The sequence below is a fragment of the Crocuta crocuta genome, unplaced genomic scaffold, assembly GCF_008692635.1.
Source record: "Crocuta crocuta isolate KB4526 unplaced genomic scaffold, BGI_CrCroc_1.0 scaffold342, whole genome shotgun sequence".
NCBI classification, from domain to species: Eukaryota; Metazoa; Chordata; class Mammalia; order Carnivora; family Hyaenidae; genus Crocuta; species Crocuta crocuta.
In genome coordinates, this window is record NW_027532158.1 from 2,398,850 (window position 1) to 2,411,005 (window position 12,156).

At 35.7% G+C, this 12,156-nt stretch overlaps 1 protein-coding gene across 1 annotated transcript in view; it reads right to left on the minus strand.

Moving 5' to 3' along the window:
- The window catches only part of NEGR1 (neuronal growth regulator 1), an 837,611-nt gene extending 825,505 nt beyond the window's left edge, over positions 1–12,106 (minus strand). Inside the window, exon 1 of the mRNA XM_077776416.1 lies at positions 11,820–12,106. Within this exon, the coding sequence (XP_077632542.1) occupies positions 11,820–11,995 (176 nt within the window). The 5' untranslated portion in view covers positions 11,996–12,106. The remainder of the gene's footprint in view (positions 1–11,819) is intronic.
- Between the last annotated feature and the right edge of the window lie 50 nt (positions 12,107–12,156).

A 12,156-nucleotide genomic window follows, 5' to 3' on the forward strand; every position in this document is an offset into this window, starting at 1 on the left:
ACACAAAATGCTCCAAGAAATGTTGATTTAAAAAAAAAAAATGAGGATGGGCCATGGAGAAACACAAACAAGCCTAGGAACAGGCAATGGTTATGCCATTTATTACCTATACTAAAATTGAGAAAGTTATTCATCTGCTATGAGTTTGTTTCTCCAAATCTGAAGTAGGAAAATTGTAGGCTGTTGTAAAAATTCAACAAAGTAGCCAACGGATGCCTAACTATAAATGTATTCAAAAGCCATTCATATTTTTCTCTTGTATTATCAGTAACTTCTAATCATTAGGGATAAAATCATTACTGAATGAGAGATTTTATTTCAGAATATTTATAATTTTAAGAATTCTCTATTTTCCAATCTAGAAAATACTTGACTATGTAAGAGTCATTTAAAATAAACTCTCATTTTTCCTCAAACATATAACATACCTTGATTTTTTATCATTGTTGGCCAATCAGTAAATAAAATGCAGCTGGTGCTTAATAAGTGTTTAATAGGACACCTGGGTGGCTCAGTCGGTTAAGCGTCTGACTTCAACTCAGGTCATGATCTCAGAGTTCCATGAGTTTGAGCCCTGCATCAGGCTCTGTGCAGACAGCTCAGAGCCTGGAGCCTGCTTCAGATTCTGTGTCTCCTTCCCTCTCTGCCCCTCTCCCACTAGTGCTTGCTTGCTCACTCACTCTCTCTCTCTTTTTCTCTCCCTCTCTCTCTCAAAAATAAAACATTTAAAAACATAAATGTTTAATAGGTGAATAAGCAATAAATTTATTCATTGCTTTGATCTTTTACTTAGTAAGAGACACAAGAGAGTAGAAAGCCATGGGGCTTGGGTTAAAAGGACCTAGATTTGAATTCTGGCTCAGCTACCACCCGTTTTACCTGGGACAGGTTAACTTATTTTTCTAAGCCTGAATTTACTTGACTATAAAATCGGGAAAGCAGTAACTTATTGCACATTGTTGTGAAAGTATGTCATATATAGTAGGTACACAGTGGCTGTTAGTTGAAATCTGAATCATGATAATCATGGCTTCGTCATGATTATGAACTAAATCACTCTGCTATGCATTTGGCAAATATGCAAAATCAAAGCAAGCATTCATATTTTCTGAGCTTCTCCTAAGTTTATTGTCTATGGATAAAATGGCAATACAGATGGGAAGTTCTTGCCCATACAGACTACTTCTGAACTGTACTGCCTTCAGCATAACATACAGATGCCCTAAAGAACCATAAGGGCATCTCTAATCCTGAATAATTACTTGCTACCCCATCCAGCACACACATTTGGCTTCTTTTTTATTCTCTCCCTCTTATCGACTATTCCAATGTTATCACCAGTTATCACCTCTTCTCTCCTAAACTGTCACAAATGTTAATCTTCACCCTCTAACTATTCCACTGCCATCACATTGTACTTTCTAATCCCTCTTATTTCTTCTCTTCTGTCTCTTTTCATTTCTTCCTCTGTTCTCAATGTTTCACATGACCACTCAATCACAATGATCTCTTACTTTTCTGTTCAGTGAGTCAAATCACCATCAGTCTGTTAAGCATAAAATTTGAGGTTCCTGGAGTTATTACATTTGCTTATCAGGCTCAATAACAAAAACAGAAGCGTGTCCATTGAACAGAATATTTAAAATGCAAAATGTCAAAGAGTTTAATTAAACTACCCCATGTGATTGCTGCTCAGCAGCACGCAGGGGCCTTCAATGGACTGACACTAGCCCTGTAACTTGTACATCTCCAGAAGAGTCATAAGCAAATCTGAGTTCCTGATACCACTTCCCCAAGGAGTCCTTGTTTCCCAAGGCAACATTCTCTCCTGCCTCTTCTTGTGTACCTTTCCCTTGTGCAAGGCTAAGACAAAACTCTACTCTTTTCTGGTTAGAACTGACCTGGTCTGAACCAAGATCCTAAAACACTCCACCCATCAACCCTCATAAAGGCATATACTCCAGTTCTGGCTGATCTCTTTGCCTAGATTTCCCATGTGGCCCCTGGCAGGATGCCATGTGCTTCCTCCAGGACCTGTGAGTGAGTAACAGCATCTCTACTTCAGTCTCCCCTGTGGTTTTGTTGTTCAATCACAGCTCACTATCTGACACCCTGGGGTTCAAAAATGTTATTTTAACAGAATCACAGATAAAATAGATGTGCATCGAATATTGTACCGTTGATTAACAAATAATTGAAGCAATGATTTAAACAGGGGAATATATACCTGTATCAATAAGTAAATAGTGCCAACAAATTTCAGATCAAGAGTAGAAGAAGCAACATAAAATTATTAGCTAATACAAATTAAGTGCTTACTATGTGGTAGGTACTGTGGTAGCATTTTACATTTATTATCTCATATAACCCATGAGGTTCTGTTAAGGACATACTAAGAGAGGGTAAGCCATTTATTTGTTCCAAGTCACGTAGCCAGTAAGTAGAGAAATAGGAACTCAAATTCTCATCACTCTCATTCTGGACACCTCAAAGCATGACAGGTTTCCATGTAACTAAACGATACCAAAGGAGATAAATTCTGTGCATAAGCAAAAGTAACTTTTTATATCTATTATTCCACATTAATGATGTATGAGCAAAAAAGTATCGATCAGTGACATATGCTCAATAAGACAGAAGAGCAATTATTCAAAGATTTATATATTATTTCCAGTTGTGAACATATTCCAAAATATTAGCCCCTGACCTCACTGTAGGCCAAGGTATGGAGTTACTAGGTATTTTTTAAAATAAATATAAATGGACTAGTAACTTGGAAGGAAGACATATATCTGAGTGTAAAATATGATTTTAGAACTTCAATTTGTGTAACATACATCACTTCATCATGGGAAGGGTATAGGTTTAGGATTATTCCAATTATTTGATGAATTATATGAAATGAAATTTATTCATTATATGGGAATTATATTACTATAATATATTCTTTTTATTACAAAATAGTGTTTTATTCTTAATTCATTTTTATTGTAATATAGTACAGATTGTGGACTTAATTTTATGTCATCCCAGTGATACAAAGTTTTAGGTAATTTGATCAGAAGTCATTCATATAGCTTAACACACATTCCTTCTGCAGCCCCCCCTTCCTCCCTTGCCCTTTACTCCTTCTCTCCTTCAAGTCCTTCATCAACATTCAGGTTTAGAGCACTAATAATGTGTCAAGCAAGATGTTAAGCAACAGAAATGCCATCAGTTCCGCTGATCAATTACCAAGACATTAACTGAAAACAGGTTACTTACACATCAAATATATCTAAATATGTTCTCCTATTAGAAATCTTTTATCTATAAGATTAGGGAAATGTTGTGATTCCTTTGATTTATTCATTTAATATCCCAATACAATAGTATATAATGTTATTGCAAAGAATATACAAACAATAATCTTGTCTTCCTATTATTGCTCTTATGTTCACAATGTCTCTTAAATCCTTTTAATATCTCTAAATTTAATTTAGCTGAATGAGGGAAGGAGTTTAGAACACATTTTTCCCATGGCCTTTTTAAATCATCCCAAACCTTTCAGTACTTTATTGCAATAGCTTTCGAGAAACCCTATCTTGTAGCATGATCATGGGCACTGGACCTATGTCCAAACAGCTTAGTGAAATTCACTAAAGAACAACTTAGTTCTGGACCAAAAATGGTTATAAACATTTTCCTTAAATTAAACAAATTACCAGCTATCTGGAAAGTATAATGCACTGGCTATTGTTCAAAAGAGCAACACTTAATGCTGGCAACACTGCCAAATTCCTCCTTTCCTATATTCCCCTTTTCCTAGAGAAAGTGATTAAAAGACCAATTCCCATGCCAGCTGGATGCTTAAGAGCATCAAAGGTCCTCTGTCAGGATTCAGAACTTGATATGGCTTAGAAACCACTATGCTAATAGATAACCTCTTCAACATTATAAATCAAAGCCATATGACCACATTAAAATTCTATCAGCTAGTATCAATACCCTGCGGTTTATAAAGTACTGTTGACCTGCCTTTGGGAGATGGTTGGAATGATACAAAAGTGCTGCTCTGGTTTGGGGCATATAGCTACTTTTCATAATTGAGAGTTATCAGCCAGTTCTCTCTTCCTCTGTATCTTTATTGATTTGATTTAATTGAAACCTTAGGAGCAAGGAAAAAGAGGCTCCATGGTTTGAGGTAGTTACAGACAAAAATTAGGAGGTCACAACAGACATTTTGCTACTTTGAACTGTCCCTCTTATCTGATGATTATAATTGCTAATGGCAAAAGCCTTCCTATATAACTTAAAATCTTGGATCTTCTTAAAATTGTAACTATGATTCAAAACCTTATAACCATAACACTGTGTCTCAAACTCTCCCTGCTGAAGCCCTCAGTAATAAATACATTTAAAATTTTGACACAGCATGTGCGTGTGCGCGCGCACACACACACACACACACAATAAAGTTTATCAAACAAGACTTACCTTTATTACATATAATGCCTTCCACTCTATTTGGTACATTTAATTTAAAAAATACCTTTGGTATCCAGTATATTACTTCGAGACCCACTAGTAGGTTGTGTCCTGCAATTAATAGATACTGAATGATTCCAATGTATGTATCTTAACCCACTAGGACTTCTGCAGGAATTACTTAAGGCAGAGACTCTTGATATATGGATCCAAGAAAAAGTACTTAATCACTATAAACATGTAGATCCACCACAATATTAAATATAATACAATCATTAAAATATGAAACAATTGATAAACTAAAGAACAAATACATTTATCCCTTCATTTATTCTTCCATGGATTCACTAATTTAGAAAATCGTGGTTGTTAGCCTGATATATGTAAGGTTCTGTGTTAAGGCCCTAGGAATAGATGAACAAGAGTCATAGCACTTAAACACCCAGGTGCTTTGGATATCAAAACTAGCAAAGAACAGAAAGTATATATTAACAAAATATCAAAAAATTTGCTATTAGTAAATTTCTTCAATATCTTGCAAATGATACTCATTTTTTAGATACAAGGGACTAACTAAAATCCAGTTTGACCATGATTATGACCATGTGGGAAAATTCTAAATTTTACTCTCTAGTAGTATGATAAGTTCTTATTTCCACTTGTAAATTTGAAATCCATAAAATACCTGACAAAAAAGCATGTGCCCCAATTTAAAATTTCCTCTACAAAAGCCAAAAGGCAGGTAATATGATTCTCCTAGGAAAAAAAGAGCAATAAATTTTGGAATACATAGGAAGTGTCAATGACAATATGTAATGGATCAGCAAAACTTTAAAATGGATGGCAGAGATCACTAAGTCCAAGTTCCCTCCCAATTCAAAAATCCTCTCTTAAGCATCCTTGAGAAAGAGTCAGTTCATCAAGGATCATTTTAAATTAACATCTTTCTTGCAAAAGTATGGATAAAAATATCAAAGGAAGGACTTTATGGTGAGTACTTGTTTTTTATTGGAACCAGATACCTACATCAATGCCTTGCAGAAAGTTATTTTGAAGAAATTAGAGGGGAAGTTGTCACATGATCTAATACTCAATTAAAAAGAGAAATTTTTAAAAGACCTTATTAATGAAGCTTCTCTTAGCTCTTCTATGTAAGTTACATGATGTCTATAATGTCTTAATCTGAATAGGATATGATAGAAAAGTGATTTAATTTCTAATCAAAAGATTCAAATGGCTTGAAACTAATTTCTACAATGGCCAAATACTGTCATCATGTGCAATTTTTGTGACCATATATTTCATAAGAAACTGGAAATTTTGATTAGTTCCTCAGATATTAAGCTGCATAAAAGAAAACCTTTAATTCTTATTGATTTCAATAGGCAACTCTATAGGAATTATCTCATCATTCTGATCCCATATCCACAGAGTTTAGCCCTCCTCTTTTGCTCAGTCAAAAAAAAAGGAGAGAGAGAATTATTGAATCTTGCCAATATATATTCATCAACTTCCTTATGTTCCCACATATTATGTTTCTATAATATTTACTCAAATATTATTAATCAATGTATATTTAATTACATATTTATACATTTGGTTTATTATTCTCACCATAATCTGGGTGTAGGAAAATCTTTCTCCTTTGCAATATGCCCCAATGTCATTATGGTTTAAGTTCGATGCATGTCTCCCTAAATGACTTCTATATCTAATGCTAGTAAGCAACATTTATCATGCCATGGGCAAAGTAGTCATTTAATCAAATATAATTAAAATAACTGAAGCTATCACCTTTTACTATATATCAATCAGGGTTCTACCAGCAAAATTGAAAACATTCAGGTTATTTAAAACAGAGGGATTTAATGAAAGAAACTGATTACAAAGGGTTTGGAAAAGCTGAGAAGCCATATAGGTAATGGTAAGACAACCCAGGAGTTAGAATAGCAGGAAGCCTCTACTACTTCAAGATAGAAGAACGAATAGATGAGAGTGTAAACAGAAGCCCAAGAACCAGGTATCCAGTGGAGGATGGAACAAATGAGGAATAAAGAGTCTCTCTCATCATGTCCTCTCCTCTTCCCAAACTCCCCATTGTCCAACCACACAACCTGAAGACAGATGACAGTGGCTGACTGGGAAATGTCGTCTCAGGGATTAGCTCTACCATCTATTTCCAATAGCATAGGGTAGCAGAATCACGAAGGTTGGACTGGCCAATCGGGCCCAGAACTGTCACAAACAAGATGCGAACATTCCTCTAAGCTCTTCAGAGGTAAGGTATTGTAAAATTAACTTATTTCATGGAGCTGTTTAATTTCAAAGCCATATACTTAAAATAAGTAGTAAGTAGTTCATGAACATGAATGTGTTCAGAGATTTATACGATCACATGGGTTTATCAATTCTTATAAACAAAAAAGACTAAGCAAAATAAATTTATCTAGAAAAAAATTTTAATACTACATTGTCCTTTAATATAACAAATGATTGTGTATTAGGATACCAAGCAATGTGCCATGCTAATTGAACAGCTTTGCAAATCACCACAGGTAGCAGTGTAGCATTTTATTCTATATTCTAGAACACATTTTTCCAAAATGACTCAGTAAGATAATCTATTTCCCCTTCATTTTTAAAGAAGGGAAAAAACTTTGGAATTTTAAAAATATTTGTTCAATGCTACTTAATAAGCATATAGGTCTTTAAATAATGCCTTAATGTTCTAAACTGAAAACGCCTACATGGTTAAACAATGTGTTTGAAATATGTAATGCATCAATGTGTAGGAATGACTCAACAGACAATGTGAGACAATCCAATGATATACCAAAAGTACAACACGGTTGATATCCACTACTATAGGTAATTCTGTACTCTCATAAATAAATTCTTTACTTTCTTGTATCCAATAGAAGGCATTTCAAACCAAAACTAATTAATGTAGTCTAATCAAGAGGCAAATGCATTGGACAAATAGTTCTGAGAAGTGATATATACTCATCATATCCACGTATAAATCTACTTGCAAAAGTTTTGTGGTTTCCAATGAAAGTATCTTCTGTGCAAATGTGCCCTATGTTCTCTGCTGTAAGCAAAAATTGTCCTTCATATTACAATATCATATTGGGGTCTCATATAACTTCCATTCAAACCTACAGTATTAAAATGACAGTGCTGTGTTCAACTTTGCTAAAGTAAAAGAAGATATCACATTTAAGAAAAGAATTTCTCTTCCTTTCTTTGATTAAAGCATGACAACCAGAGAATAAGATATTTTGAATTCATATCAGGAAGGTGGCTTAAAATGTACAAAATTCATACAGAAGAGTTGAAGTTGAAACAGAGTAAAAGAATTAGCTTAAAAATGACATGTGTTTTAAAAAATGTTCAGGCACTGTGAGGATATAAATGAGGATGTTCCTTGTATTGTTTCCAAAAAATATTAAACATTTTGGACATGTTAACATAACTGTGTTTGTCAATAAGGTACAAATAAAGCAATTGATTCACATTAAAGTGACTGCAAAACTATATTTTAAAAGTCATCTGAAATTTATGTATTGATCCAGAACATTATTACGTTCCCCTTGATTCTCCAGGTCTAGAAACAGAGGGTCCTGAAATGTGACTGATGTGGTTCTAGCATCTTCTGTGCTTTGCTATGGCACTCCATGAAACATTAACTCCTATTTTCCGTGTACTACAAAATGCAATTTGGAGACTGGAGAAAAAGTTCATTTCTCCATATGCAGATTAACAAATTTTGTTAGGCATAAAATACATAAAATAAAATATGTGTTAAACATAGTAGCAACTGAAGTTAAGATTTAATAAATTAATGCAAACATTAATATGTGTTTGTAGCAAATTACAATGCACTCTAAGAAATGCACACATTTACTGAAATCCAAAGTAAAGGAGGTACCAAATGCTCTATATTGAATATGTATCATTAAATACATTATCAAGAAGGTCCAAATAGCTCAAGTGAATCCTTCAGAGATTTATCAGTGAATAACATTATTAGAAATTTTGGGGAAATTTTGACATTTAATACATTGCTTCACCAACTTTAAAGGCAAAATTCAAATGATAAGAATGCTGCAATTATGAAATGGAATTTCATTATAAGTCCACTATTTAAGCTCAACAGAGAAGATGATTTATAAAACGATAGGCATAGTTAAGAGATCACAGAATGATTTCCCTTTTATCTCATATAGCCACTTAAGGGAACTTTTGTTTTCTTGATTTTTTTTCTCTAAAACAGTCATTCTGGCATTTAGAAGATAGAAATGTATCATTTGACCTTTAAACTTCAGTTTCATTAATGTAACCACAAGCAACAGAGTCACTGACTGACATTTTTGCACTTTCAGGCCTTTAGCTCTTAAAGTTATTTGATAACTGTTATACCACTATTTCCTTTTATTCGAGACACTTTTGAGGAATGCGTTACATTAAAAATAGAGCCTATTGGGTAAAGCTTAATAAATGATACCATGTAATTCAGTAAAGTGTTCTCTGAGCACCAGATTTTTGTACTTTGATTTGAGGGGACGTATGCTGGAGAGTAAATTTTTGTTTTGTTTTGTTTTGTTTCCTAATGAATTAAAGAATAACATCATGTATAATTCTAAGTCTCCAATGTAAAAACATAAACTATAACTATGACATTACTTTTGACAGGAGACATGGCACCTGACTTACATACTCAATTAGTCCTTCAGCTCTGTCTGTAGTGGTCTATGAACAGAGCAAATGCCAGATGCAGAAGAAAAGTCAAGAAAAACAACTCATACAATTTAACTTTTTTTTTTTAACGCAGAGAGAATTTCTTATAAATGCATATGTTAAAATGGTTTAAAAACCTTTGGACAATGTAGAAAGGTAAAAAGTGGGATGCTCCCTAGAGAATTACAGAATTACTACTACCCAAATTACTTTGGGTAAAAAGTAATACAGATTGGATTTCTGTTGCATATGACAAAAAAGTATTTTGTTTATTAAAAAAAACACTGCAATTGGTAAAAAAAAAAAAAACACTTAGAAGAGACGGATTCTCTTCCTTTTAAAAAGTTTAAAAGTCAAAAGTTCTCTAGTTAAGATAGTACAAAACTCAGGACACAGCCTATAAATGGATGTGGTACAATGTACACAAGTAAACAAGGACCGCACCAGAGCAACAACACTAGAAAGATATTGCCCCCACTAGTTAGAGAAGCTTCACTATCGTAAGCGATGGGTGAACTAAACACAGGTCTCCTAGAAGCAGAATGTGCTTCCAGCTGTTTTAACTAGCCATAGCATGTATTAGATGCATTAGAAACAAAATGCCAAGATATATCATCAAAAGGCAAGTAGTCTATCAAACCCTTAGGTTGAAAATGTTAATGCTCATTACAAATAAGTAGTATGCTGTTACAAACACATACATTGCAGCTCCCGTGATATGTGTTTGCAGCCTCTGATGACAGTGTTTCATTCTTACCACTGTTGTCCAAACTTCCAAAACAAACTTAATATAAAAAACAAAAAATGTGCGTTTTATTTACACCCTCTATGTGACATAGAGTTCATAGCTTTTACCAGCAATGAAAAGGTATTTTATTAAAGTTATAACAAATTATTTGTTACTTTTGTATACATTCAGTAGCATCTTGTATTTACAGCAGCAAAGATAACGTATAACATAAAAGTATATTAGTTATTAGGGTATATCAGAAATTGTAATAGTTTTTCCCAGAAATTTGAACTCATAAGCATGTTTCAGAAGGTGTAAAACATGTACCACACCCAGATCCCAGATCATTAAATTTAAAATATGTTGCACAATTCAAACAGAAACACATCCTACTCTCTTTCACCTTAGACATGCCATGTATACTGATTTTGTGCATCCACACTCACACTCACAAGCCAACTACCACCCAGTGGAGAGAAAGAAGATCTTTCAGGGAGATCTGAAGTGTACGTCAGCTTGAGGTGTCAGGGGGAGAAGGTAGGGCGATGAGAAATGAAGGAATAAGAGTGTTTAGCCTTGTTTAGATCTAAGCACTGCTGATCATCAATTCATATTTTCACAAGAGCAAAAACTGTTTTCAGGAGCTCACTGTGCTTTGGGGTAAAATCAGTCTGTGGATGTTCATTAATGACAAAACATTTCAGTGCTCAAGCTTAGGGAAAAGAAGGAAGAAAGGAGAGTGAGAAAAAGAAGTAACACTGAAGATGGAAAGAGGGAGGAAGGAAAGGAGTTAGAAGGGATAGAGAAACAGAGAAAGAGAGAAAGAAACAGAGAGAGGGGCCATGTGTACACATGTGTGAGAGTGACAGTGTGTGGAACAGTAAAGGAGTGTGTGCCTTTTAAACAGTGAAAGAGAATGTGAATAGGAAAGTGGCTGTTAGAGCATGGAAGGGCCAGTGTGGTGTGAGGATGTGAAATAGAAAGTATGTGAGTGTGTTTAAGGGAAAGACATTTGTGAGTGAGAAAATGGTACTGGAAAGGTTCAGAGGGAACGTGCATGTATATGTGACGATGATGGGAAGGGATGTGGAAAGAAGGATGGGAAATGCAAGTCAAAAAAAGGGAGACAAGACCATAGCCTAGGACCATTAATAAGGGAGAAAAAGAAGGAACGGGGAAAGGTAAAGAGGGGAGGAAAGGGGGCTAAATATGATCAGAAAGCAGAATGGTGAAGATATACAGGAGGAGAAAATAGAAAAGGGGGGGAAGAATAGAGAGAACACAGAAGAAGGATGAAAAGAGGCAAGAGAGGAAAAGTAGGAAGGAAGTGGAAAAATGGGAAAAGAAAATGAGGAGGGAGAAAAAGAGGGAAGGGAGAAAAGGATTCGCGGAAAGAAAGCAAGCTGAGGAGGGAGAAATTGAGCCTAAGTGTCCAAGTGAATGAAGGGGAAAATAAATGGGAGCTGGGAGGCAGCAGTTTGAAAAAGTCGCTTAGGCTAGAGTAAAATAGAAACAAACCTGATAAACTTGTCAGACTCTCCACGAGTACCCCATGACAGTAAAACCGAGACCTTGCGAATTTGAGTTTCAAAGTGGCACCTGCCCCTCCTAAACCTCACACTTCACTCATCCCCGGGCTACTTGGCGTTCCCGCAAAGTGCTTTAGCATCACGCGTCCAGCTTCCTACCTGCCCCAGCGTCAAGGGGCCCGGCTCCGGGCAGAATCAGCACCTGTATTTCTTGCGATGTGGCTCTTTGATGGGGATCACCACCAGCATTATGACTCGGGGTTAAAAAAAAAAAAAAAAAAGGCAAGAAGGGTGGAAAGAGAGACAGAAAGAAAGACTGAGACAAGTACGAAAAAGCACGCCGTTCCTCCTACCTAAGCACCGCCGTGTCCCCTTTTCTGACCATCATGTTGTCCACGGCCGCCCAGGGGAAGTCCACACTCTGTCCAGCCGGGAGGCAGGAGGGCAGCAGGCAGCACAGGCTGAGGAGCACCGCCGCCAGCCACTGGTTCGAGCAACAAGCACCCTGCACCAACAGCATCATGTCCATCCCTGCTAGGGCTGCTCACTCTCCAGCAGCTTTCAGCTCGCACTCCCCCACCCCCTGGTGCTGGCGAGTCTTCCCGGGAACCAGGCGGCGCGCCACAGGATTTTTCTTTTTTTTTTTCTTTTTTCTTTTTTCTTTTTTTTTTCTTATTTTGTGGGGGGGGG